At 29.0% G+C, this 13,009-nt stretch overlaps 1 protein-coding gene across 1 annotated transcript; it reads right to left on the bottom strand.

The window, feature by feature from the left end:
* Positions 1–12,160: 12,160 nt before the first annotated feature.
* Positions 12,161–12,784, bottom strand: LOC117169014 (probable salivary secreted peptide). The gene has a single exon (XM_033355064.1). The coding sequence runs from the start codon at positions 12,685–12,687 to the stop codon at positions 12,289–12,291; it is 399 nt and encodes a 132-aa protein (XP_033210955.1). The 5' UTR covers positions 12,688–12,784; the 3' UTR covers positions 12,161–12,288.
* Positions 12,785–13,009: the final 225 nt, after the last annotated feature.

Here is a 13,009-nt window from a genome sequence, read left to right as displayed (position 1 = left end):
TGACATTAAGGCAGGTATACCAAAAATCAGATCTACGAAAAAAAGTTGGAAATCACTTATGCACTTTTTTCAAATAAGACATTTTTTAACTATATTTCAAGATTATTCACTTATTTTCCTAAATTTGAAATATTAAAGTTGTAGAGAATGTTTTCCCCAAAAATGGCCATGATTCATGAAAATTACATTAGTTTAAAACAAAACTAGTAACAAGAGCCAGTTAACAATTAAATTTCCAAAAAGAATTGTTTAAATAATTATTTTTTGTGAGTTTTCAACTTTTTCAGATAAATGTCCTTTTTGTTCTTCTTATTTTATTTTGTTGTTCTTGAAAATAGTTTTTTAATATATTGACACAAGAATACATCGAAAAGGTTGAAATCGAAATAATTTGTTATAATTTTCAATTTCAAGGAAATATCTAAAAGTGATATATTGTTTTTATTTCACAATAAAATGCATTTTCAATTTCCAAATAAAGGTAAAATATTTTACATTATTATATTACATTACATTTTTTTATTTTATTTTAAATAAGCGCTTTTGAAATTTACTAAGAAATTTATGTTAAACTATTTTTAGTGGGATTTTTTCTATACCGATACAAATTGAAATACAATAAAGAACATTTGAGCTGCTGGATCGAACAAGGGCAAATAAACTTATTTCGCCGAGAGTGAAAGACTCCTTGGGGCTTTTAAAAAAATTTTGGAATTTTAATTTTTAAAGACTATATCTAGATGTTTACTTTTATTGCGCCCCCCCCCCCCTCCCAGAAAAAAAGATGTACATTTTTTTAGTTTTCTAATTAAAGCCAATAAACTGTCTTTTTGGAAACATCAATTTTAAGTCGTTTTTTCTTCAACTCATGCTCATCCAGTCAGTTTTGAGGATTTTTCAATAAAATATTCAGAGAATGTCGCCCGAAATTTACTTCGACTGATAGCGCTAATGGAATTCAAAAATTTATTTAAAAAAAAATTTTGGTAATTTCTTTCTGATGCGTGGCGCTTATCGGAGTTCTCTAACTTCCAGCGTTTCGTTTATCGAGCGAATTTTGTGCAACAAAAAATTTCAAGCGAGAAAGTTATCAAGAATATTACAAAAAAAGTTGTGCGGACAATGTCAACCCGATTCAATTGATATACAAGAATTTATGAACGTCTCAAGTCGATGGCGGCTAGGCGACTCGCGCGCGCGCTGTATCGAGAGTCTCAGATTCTAATTATTATAATACAGTACAGCGGGGCCAAATATAAATACTAATCAAGTAATCAGGTAATATCAAAGTCTAATGTTTAAATAAATAATAGTGGATAATGCTAAATAATTTATTTATTTAATATCATGTACAATAGAATGGTTCTATTTCTGAAACAAATCTAACAAAAGCATACAATCTCTGAGTTTGTCCAATTCAACAAATTTAAGGAATTGAAAAAATCACGTAAGTAAGAATCCCGTGAATTTCAACTATTAGATGTTTATATTTTATTTTACTTTTGTACAGTTTGTCTCAAAAATAGAACCATTCTACTGCACATAATAACAGATGAATAAATTATTTTACCTTATTATGAATCGGATCTGAAGCTCTCGATAGAGCCGGCACGCGAGTCGCCTAGCCGCTATCGATTTCAGACATTAATAATTTCTTGAATATCTATTTGATTGGGCTAAAATTACCCAGAAAACTTCTTCCTACTCTTTTTCACAACTTTCTCGCCGGCAGCTTTTTATTGTTAAAAATGCGCTCGATAAACGAAACGGTGGAAGTTAGAGAAGTCAGATAAGCGCTGCGCATCAGAAAGAAACTGACAACAATTTTTTTTTAATAAATTTTTGAATTCCTTTCTCAATAGCAGTGGAAGGACATTTTGAAGAATTTTTTTTTTTTTAAAATTCCATTTAAAAATATTTAAAACTGACTGAATTAATACGAGTTAAAGTGAAAAACGAATTAAAATTGATTTTTCCAAAAACGCCAGTTTTTTGTTTTAATTAGAAAACTAAAAAAGCTACGACTTTTTGACTTCCGGTGAAATAATTGTATGTACCCTTATTCGACCCGGCAGCTAATTTTAATTCAATTCAGACACTACATTTTTTACTAATTACTATTATTTTTTCACCGTGAAATAACAAGCAATATTTCTGTTTTAAATATTTCATTCTACTTCAAAATCAATAATTATGATCTTAGTGCCAACCTTTTTCATGAATTATTAAAAATACTCTTTTCAATCAAATATACCACTAAGAAAATAGCCAAAATGTAGTTTTTTAAAGATTTAAATAAATTTCAAGATCGTTTAGGGTGGCTAAAAAATTATTTCCAGGACATTGTGCCATAGAAGATTAAGTATAATTATTTTAAACTTCTTTTCTTGTAATGTAAATAGATCTCATAAAACAATTTTGTCGATTTCGAATAAGAAGTGCGTCACTTTTAAATCTTTTGCGATATCTCTACGATGCTGAGAGTGAAGACAGAATAATATTTTATATTTTAACAAAACTTTGGGCAAGTCCAAATTATAATTTATTATATTTCTTTTTTGAAATTCAGTTCCTTTAAATATTTTAAAGTATAAAAGGCCATAATTATATAACAACGGTGAAAAATTGTAGTGGTGCAAAATGTAAATAATAAAAGCGTCTTGATAACTTTAAATGTACACCAGGCGGAACAATGATACACAGTGAAAATGTTATATATAAATTCTATTTGTTTTATACATCTTTTATATAAAATAAATGAGAATTTGCTTACTTTGTTTTACTATGTATAAATTATATAAACTATGTTATAAAGTAGAATTTGGAATCTAACGATGAACAATATAAACGTTTTTTTTATTAATAAATCAACTTTTTACATGCTACTAAAAACGTTATTATGAGTGTAATCCATCTCGCAAATAAAATTAAAATAAGCAGTATTTTAGATTATAGGGGGCTCTGCAGTTGTACAATATTATGCTTCTAGGTGAAATTAAAAACCGATAATCTAAAACGTAAGGTACAGAATAGAGTATGGTACTTGTATCTACTTCAACGGAAATAATTAATAGTCTTCAATTGAAATAATACTTATTAAGAACACAAACTTTTAATTAAAATTTAAACTTGTTATATTTTGTTACAGAATAAACTAATGAACAATGATCAAGAGTATGATTAGATAACAATTATTTTTGACTTACAAGAGTCCGTAAATTGGTGCGATAATATCATTTCAAAAAATCCAAAGGATTCAAAATACATTCCACACAGTCCATCACTGCAAAAAGATGATTATAAAGCCCAATAGGTACTTTTTATTTATGCAAAGTTTGGCTAACTAAAGTAATAATAAGAAGAATGAAATCGATAGGAAGCAGTTTGATGAATCAATTAAGTCTAAGATAACAAATGAACAGGGATAATCTATTCCATCTATGCATGGATTCAAAAAATCAAAGAAATAAAAGTAATTTAAGAAGCATTCGTTTAAAGTTCTTTAAGAGTCTCACCCTGCTATATTTTATTTTTGTTTGGAAAGCTTTCTAAAGTATAAATGCATGCATTGTTTATGGAAACTTTCATTGTGTAGATATTGTTATTTAAACTCTTTTTTAAAATTGAATGCAGATATCATGACCATCAAAGAGGTATTATCTTGTATTCCTGCTTATCTTAAAACGCATGATAAAAAAAAGCTTATTCGCTTTCTTTTAATTGTATCAGGATACTATGAGGGCCCGAGAGATATTCGTTTTTTACTTATGATTTTTATGAAAATTTTGTCCATATATCATAACCAATAAGAGGAATTTTTCATTTTTATTGTCGCTTCTTTGTAAAAATAGTATCATGAGAACATGTTAAATAGTCTTCTGTTCTTCTGTCAACTTGAAACAGGAAAACATATCTGTTCAAGAGTTAGTGCTTTCTTAATAAATCTCTTAAAAATTAGAAATGATATTCGCAGATCGAACTTAATGATAATTATTATTATAAAAACTGGAAATTAACGAATTGGAAAAGAAGATAAAATAACCATGGCATCTGGATTATGTTCAATGGGTTCATTTTTATTACCCTATCGACTATATCGCTTCTCACTATTTTTACTATTCATTCCTTGAAAAATTTTAAATGATTTTTCATTTAAAAAAAATTAATTTTAAGAGAAATTTAAATATGATTTCAAAACATTTTAAATGATTTCCTAAAAGTTTAGAAAAGAATGTAGAATATTTTTAAGACAAATTTTTAAGATTTCTGAACGGATGGTAAAATAAATCACTCGATGGAACTTAATTACCGAAGTTTAGCATAGAGAAGAAACACTGGCTGACCGTCGGTAAGGTAATTCGCGGTGGTAAAATGCCTCCGTGCTTTCAAAGCCTAACTGCTACCGTGTGTTTAACAAAAAATTTAAATACCACTTTTGGCCATCACAAAGGGGTTGAAAGTTTAATCACACTTAATCTTTCTTTCAAGCTTGAAAAATTCAAACTTTTTTCTATGGATTTAAAAATTTTCGAATGTTTTATTTGCACAGTTTTTAACAACAGATAATAATACAGTGAACAACTGCCTATTACAAATGCCGCAAAACGTAAACATTTGAGTATTTCAAGACCGTAGGGGCCCCCACCTCTAACGCAAGTCGTTGAGTGATTTTGTTGAGCGACGTTCATTGGCTGCCCCGGCCTTGTATCGATGCAAGCGCTGTGAGCATTTGTGTGTGTGCTTGCCTTTGCGCAATGAGTATTTTAGCATGACGTCATGCTCATAACAGGATAATTAGTAGAGTACCGGGTCCTGATCAAATCGATTTAACATAGAAACCTTAAATTTTTAATATTTTATTTCGTGACACTGAAAGGTCGTCAATCGTCAAAAAAATGGAGCATGTATGAGAAAATACATTCTACGCTTGACAAATACAACTATTCGTACATTTATGACTTACTTTTACGTTTAGAATATTTTATCCAAAAAGTCTTATGTATTTCCAGGGCGTCCTGCTAAAATACCAACTAAATATAAAATAATATCCCAGCATGGAGAACTTGGAATCCGAAAGCCTTGGAATAAGGGCGCCTTGGAATAAGCAGGAGTTCACTGTATGAAAGTATATTTCCGACAATATAGTTTTTGATCATATTAGAATTTTTTCTAGTGCCAATCAAAATTAGTTCTTTTTTTATATGTTTGGTTAATGGAATACTCATTACAAATTTTCTTCAAATTATTGTTCACGAAATTAATTTTCTTTCAACTGAAGAGAGACACATATATTTTTTTCTTAAGTAGAAATTCCTTTTAAATTACTTTTCAGCCCACTTCGAAATAGTAAAAAGTGTAAAATTAGTATTATTATATGTTGTACCGTTTTCCTGAATGTTACCAGAAGAGGCTTAGAAGACATTTTTTATTAATTTGAATTGAGTATGCCATTCATCGAATAAAAAAAGTAATTATTTTGTTTATATTCCAAAAAATTGTAACTTGATCAGAAAAGATTTATCCTCGCATATGATTTAATATCATAATTTATAATTAAAAACTGTTTTCATGCTGAATTATTAATAATTATGCACCCACTGGAAAAGTTTTATATACATTAAAAAATCAGGTTACAAGGAAGTAGGGAGGGTTTAAAAATCGTTCAAAAAACGTTACGTAATATATGTACAATCTCTTAAGTATATTGTTTTTTAATTGATCAATTTAGGCACATGAAAGATACGTAATTAAAAAATATCTATAAAAAAAGTTAGATTAGAAAACAGAACATATTTTCAAAGATACAGGCTTAGAAAATAAATGATAAGGATTGAAAGAATTATTGAATGATGTACTTCGATTAGAAATTTAAAGAAGATAAAAATAAATTTAAAAGAAAGAAAAAAGAAGGAAGGGGATTAATCGGTTCACTTCTTTTCCTTTCTTATTTTTTAATTTCAGTATCTTTGTAATGAAAGTAGAGATATTTCAGACGTTTATGTCAAAATTTGAGCGTTAGAATCTTTAGTTTATATATTTTTTTAGTTTTAGAAAACTTTCTAACTACATATAAATTTTGGATGTTGAAAAGGAATTAACATTAGATTCAGTCTGATTTAAATTTCCATAATTTATAATAAAATGGAAATCAATTTAATAAAGAATTTTATTTTATTTCATTACAAAGGAAATCATATTAAAAAATTCGATGTACACAATTTTAAAGAAATATTAATTATAGTCTAACAAAATTACATTTCTTTGTTCGTCTCAATTCTGCTTCAAAGACAATTAGGATGAAGTTAACGCTCGTACAACCTGACAATGAAATGGATTCCATGACCTCTTCTGCTCTTGAATTTTAAGGTGACGTTTTGCGAACCTGGTCCACCTTTAATTCGAGCAACTTACGTAATTTTATGATAACGTGATGTGGTATAAAAAGTCCACTGATGGGTGACAATCAGAAAAATTTTGGATGGTTTATTTATTCTCTTCTGGAGAACAAGTCCGTCATCATAAATTCTTGAGCCAAGAATGAAATCATGTGAAATATTTTTGGCTCGAATGTCTCCATATCCGAATGATGGTACCACATTTAATTCCAAAACGAGGAGCATCTTATGAGTTGACACTTTGTTATAATGAAGAAACTTCTGGTCAATAACAATTAATAGAATTTATAACTTTTAAATCTGATCAATTCTTGTCAAAAATGGAGAAGGGACGGTTTTAATCAGGTAAGTGAAAAAATCTTGTATGCAAAAAATGAAAAGATTTGTTATCAATGTGCAGGTGAGTATTACGAAATAATTATTCCTACAAAACATGATTTAGAGAAAAAAACACTTGAAATAATAAGATTGCAATAGTTACAAGCGGATCTTTTCAGCGACGCCACTCAAACTTCAAAATTTAATTCTAGGCTATTTCCTAGCGTTCATGGTCGAATAATTATATTTTCCCTCGGTGACCTTTAGGTTAACTTTATCATGTGAATTATTATAATAGAGTAATTTTGAAAGCACTAGCTAACTAAAAAACGAACACTAATCGTTCTCATGAATTCCATCATTTGAATCGGACGCATACTCGCATACAACTATCACTGATTCAACAAAATTTATGTGTATTATTTAACTTTTAAAATTAAAGTCATCGTAATTATATTTACTTAGTTTCTTCTATTGCTATGATATAATTAAACGAGATTTCCATTAAATCGATTCCTTTTTCGGTATATGTAATTGATACTATGTTAAATGTACACAAAGGAATTTTTCTTCCTTATATTATAAGAGAAGCTCCAGTATTTTTATGATCCATCAACATATGCTTTAAATTCTGAAAGATATAAATTACAAAAGAAATGCTCCTTTTTTAACCTGACATTACAGAAATAATTTTTAACGGAGATGAACCTTAACACTCAGCACAATTCCAAAAATATTTTTTCCTAGAGCGAGGCAATATTTAAAAATGATACCATTATACCATTGAAACAATATACCCTTATATTTATGGAAATAATGTGCAATTTTAGGGACAACTTCGAGTTGGAAGCACGAGTTACGTGATGAGAATGTGTTCGTTAAAGCTGAAGGAGCTTTAACAACAGAGAATTCATTATTACCAAATTACTGTTGTCGATGCTTTGACCTTTGGTTTACGAAAATCTGTGCACAAGTATCGGGAATATACGAAGCCCAAGCACGCAGCGCGAGGTAAATACATCATAGTGCGCGAGTTAAACATATTAACAAGCGCAAAGCGCAAAAACCAACAGTCGCGCGCCCTAGGCGCGCTCAAACTTATTTTACAGTTCATTTTATAGCATCTCCGAATTCATTTTTTATTTATTTAAATTTTTCGGGAAAAAAGCCGAGGGAACTGAACCCAAATTACCACAGGACGAAGTATCACATTGCCTTAAACAGAACATTTAATTATCTCTTTTGACTACCACAGACAGGTTGAAAATTTCAAGTACTTTTACTTTTTTTTAAATTTCAAAATTAGGATTTCTTTACCCGCTTAAAAATAGTAAAAAGTATAAAATTAGCATCATTATAAGTTTAAAGGCTTTCCTAAATGAAAGGTGAAAAGATGTAGAAGATATTTTTTGAAATTGAAATACGTGTGCCATTAACCGAATCGAAGCAAGTTATTTTCTGTTAACATTTCTAAGAATTGTAACTTGATCAACAATGATTTATTCTGAAATATGATATTATATTCTAATTTGTAATCAAAAACTGTTTACATTACATATTGACACTAATTTTTGCACAGAGAGAAAAAGTTGTATTAGTGGCGAAAAAAAAACAGATTACGAGGGAAAAGAGAATGCCCAAAAATCGTCCAATATAACGTTACGTAATATATATGTACGTCCCCTAATGTATATTTTTATCAAATACATAATGTAGGCCAACTCAAAAAAAAACTAAATAAAAAATATGTATGAAAAAAGTTAGATAAGAAGACGGGAAATGTTTTCAGGGATACAGACTCATAAAATAAATTAGAAGTATTGAAAAAGTTGTTGACGCGGACATTGCTGTCCAAATTTGACAGTTATATTCTATATTTTATGCATATATTTTCAATTTCTGAAAATTTCGTAGCTACATTTAAATATTGGATGTGGGAAGATAAATTAAAATTTTTATTCAGTCTGAATTATATTTCCTTAATTTAGATTGAAATGTAAGTTTATTTTATGGGCACTCTAGTTTTATCTAATTACAACTAAATTTACTACAAAACTTGCAAAGTAAAGAATTTCAAATAAACTTGAGTTGCAATCTAACAATATTGCCTGTTCCTGTTTGTTTAAATTTAACTTTACAGAGACAGAATTAAGTTAGCGCTCGTACAACCTGACAATAAAATTGATTCCATGACCTCTTTGGCTCTTGAATTTCAAGGTGACGTTTTGCGAACCTGGTCCACCTTTAATTCGAGTGACAAAGGCCCCAGTTCCATTCGTCTTCTGATCATAAGCTGCAACTTGCGTAATTTTATAATAACGTGATGTGGTATTAAAAGTCTCCTGATGAGTAACAATTCGTAAAGCTTTTGATGCTTTATTTATGCTTTTCTGGAGAACAAGCCTGTCGCCATAAATTCTTGAGCCAAGGATGAAGTCGTGTGAAATATTTTTTGCACGATTGTCTCCATATCCTGATGATGGGGCCACATTCCAAACCAATGCTAAGGCCATGGCAAGTGCCAAAATGAGGATCGTCTTGTGGGTTGACATCTTATTAATAAAACAAACTTCTTCTTTTAAAGAAATTTAATAGAATTTATGATTTTGAAAGTTGATTAATTCTTGTCAGAAATTTTAAAGAGACTGTTTTAATCAGCTGAGTGTAAAGAGCTTTTATATAAGATATGAAAGAGATTTGTTATCATTGTGCAGGTGGCTTCAATAAAATAATTATTCCCTCAAATCATGAGTCAGGAGAATGTAGGGGATAAACTTGAATCGATAAGATTGTAATAATCGCAAGCCACTCAGACAGCAAAAAAAATCTAGACTATTCCCTGGTGTTAACCGTTAAAATATATTTTTCGTGATTGACTTTTTAAAAAGCAGTGGATATTATAGTCAATGAAGCAAGCAGTGTTATTGCAGAATATAAATTGTAATATTCCGTAAGCTTAGGAAATTATTGCTTTTATTGATTAAAGATGAAGAATAAATTTACTATTTTCAATATAAAATCATATTTCAATCTGTGTTATGGTCTTTAACATTATTGATTTAATGAATGAATGTAACACATGAACTAATGATACTCTCCAACTTTAAATCAGTTTATCTCGAACAGCGGTTGTTCCACTTATTTACGAAACAATGAGATTACTTAGAAAAAAATTGATTCAATATAAAATATATGAATCAGATTTTTTTATTTATTTTTATTATTATTATTATTATTTTTATTTTATTTTGAATTAAACGCAAGGAAATTACATTTAATACCTGAGTTTCTAATATTTTAGACAACTTCGCCATTAAATGCCGCTTTGGTTTAAAAAGCTTCAAAATAGTCCAACGAAATTTGCCTGAATCGGTACGTGAAGGCTTGCCAATTGAAATGATAAAAATTCAAATAAATGGGCATTCTTAAATTCTATGGATCAAATAATTTCCTTTCAACCGATTATTATTTAGTATTTATCCTTGACTTATAATTTTATTATGCCAATTGTTAATAAATAATTATATCAGTTAAATTTAACTAGGTATTTTTTACTATGTTAAATATATAAAAAGGAAGTTTTGGTTCTTGTAGTTAAAAAGAGCTTTTAGTGTTTTAATCATCCATCAACACATGCTTTAAATTTTTAAATACATATATTATAAAAAAGCTCTCATTTCAAAAAGAAACATTAACTTGAAAGTCTTTTATATAAAGTTATTATTACAATATCTTTATGATACCATTATGCCAATTTCCTTTAAAGGTAAGCTTAGATATTTTAACAGATATTTTTTGCAACAGCGAGCCTAATTCTAAAAACATGTTTTCAAAGAGTGAGACGATATTTATTGCAAAACTAAAAACAGATCTGAAAAATTGCTGATTTTAATGAAAATTTTCGGCTTTTCCTGGATACTTAAAATTCTACGCTAATTTCCAGTTTTCCCTATTCAGTAGCCACCCTGATTTATCAACTTATTTTCTGCAAAGGAAAAATAATTAATCATGTTTTAGTAGCCTTTAAAGTGCTCAATTTGAAACAGTAAATAAAATTTATACATCGCGTATGGTCTTTGACAAAAATGTGGCTAATTCCTAAAGAACACATTTTTTGCTGTTTTCTAAATTTAATTGTGCAATATCCACACGGGCTAGAAACTTCCAACAGGGCTTACCCAACATTAAGCTTAAGTATTGTACTTTAATTTTTCTATTTTGACGATTTTTCCGCAGACATATGTTCCACATAATAAGTTTCCAAACTTTTTGTACAATTAATATTTTGAATTTTTTATATTTGTGTTATCTCACTTCAACGTTCAATATCGACGCAAGAAAACTAAATCTAAAAATGAATTGCTTTTTATTAGCAATAGTTAGTTTAATATGGCCAAAATCGATATTTTCTAAAATTACGTAAAAACTAGTCTTTATGCATTCCTGTTTAATTATTCATTACTTCGCAGCTCTAAAGTAATTGCGTTAAACATTTTTGTTCTTTTCTCATATTTTTATTTTTAAGTCTAATTTTGTGGTGAAATTTTTTGTAGATTTTTCATCTATTTTCAGCTATATATGTATTATTTTTGTTACATAATTATTTGTGATACATTAAAACGAATAATTTTTAACAATTTCTTACTTCTAATTCTAATGTGATTATGAAATTTCGAAAGAGGTACCTGACTTTTGATGCAACAAAATAATAATAAATAAATGTAAAAATCTAATGTTTTGCAAAAACTGATGGACCTTGTTGTTATGGAGGAATGCAAATAATCGGCATCTTACCGAATAAATTTCCAAACCCTCTTAAATAGGAAGCGAGGTACCAGGTCACTTTTGAAGTCGAATATTTAAAGAATTTCTATTAAGAAATATAATTTAAGGCTGTTTTTATCAATTATGGAATATACTTACTTTGACTCACTTCCAGGACATAAGCATAATGTCAAGCATAATGTCAAGCATAATGTAAAGGACAGATTAAATTATAATTTTTCATTATAAAATCTTCATCTTGTGTTTTCTTGTTAGTACCTTATATTAGCAAATCTTATCTAAAAAAAACTAGATAAACTATTGTTGCAAAGATATTTTACTATCACATTGTCAATTCATATGTAATTAATATTTTGTAAACAAATACGAAACTCTACTGAAATAAAATAGAATTGTTATTCTGAATTATCAAAGAAGAAGAATAGTTTTCAGGGGATCAGGATATTTTTAATAAAAAGCCGGGGATATACAAATTTCATATGAAAAAAGTGGATACATAAACACACTGTCAGCACTTAGAACTCGATAAAAAAATATAAATTTATTAAAAACTTGTTATTCATATTTAAAAAAAAAATTTCCTGGAAAATTTAATTTGAATAAAACAACCAAAACAGAGGATGCAAACGTGAAACAGTTCTTTCAATCACAAAGCTGATAAAAAATTTTGCACTATATTTAATCTTTCTCTGAAGAGGTAAAATCAAACACAAACATTTTTTAGGAAAAATGGAGGCTTCAAATTAAAAACGTGTCACATTTTGCCTCAATATTCGCAACTTTCGAAAGTTTAACGTCCATAGACTTTCACAACAAAGTTGATACCATGTCCTCTCTGACTCTTGAACCTCAACCTCACAGTTTGGTATCCTGGTCCTCCAGAAAGAATTGTTGCATAAGCACCATTCCCATTTGTTTTTTGATCTATAGCTTCAACCTTAGTAATGACTTCGTACCTCGTAGCGTTGAAACTTTTTTCAACAGTAACAATCTGCAACCATTTGGATGATTTGATAATGTTTTCTTGCACCAGGATTCTGTCTCCAGGAAGATTTGATCCAACAGTTAAATTGTGAGAATCATTCGCAGCCTTTGAATTTTTCCAATTCGTCCAGCCAGGAGTTGCATAGGAGCTTACTGCCAGAGCCACAATGAAAGCCACGATAAAAACTTGCTTGTTGGATTCCATTTTATAGATTTTTAGAAGAAATTTCACTTGTTAAAAAATATAAGTAAGTATGCAAGTTTGCTGATCTCAATATCGAATGCGAATAGATGAATGGGTATTGAGAAGACGAACGGCTTATATTTCTAAGTGCGAGGAAACTTATCAGCATTATCTGATTGTGCATTCTTCACGAATGTGAACTACCGGGAAAAAGCATATTCATATCGCGAATCTGTCGACGTAATGCCATCGAGTTAAAACAACTGGGATCTTTATCATGCTATATTGATAAGAAATCGTCTTTCACTAATAACATATTATATTTTTTAAGGCTTTTACAATA

This window comes from Belonocnema kinseyi, chromosome 3, assembly GCF_010883055.1.
Source record: "Belonocnema kinseyi isolate 2016_QV_RU_SX_M_011 chromosome 3, B_treatae_v1, whole genome shotgun sequence".
NCBI lineage: Eukaryota > Metazoa > Arthropoda > Insecta > Hymenoptera > Cynipidae > Belonocnema > Belonocnema kinseyi.
Note: the sequence above shows the minus strand (reverse complement) of the source record. Positions and strands in the feature narration are given on the sequence as shown.

Excerpts from the sequence above, each read along its gene's own strand:
- LOC117169014 (XM_033355064.1), bottom strand. The coding sequence starts at position 12,687 with ATGGAATCCAACAAGCAAGTTTTTATCGTGGCTTTCATTGTGGCTCTG.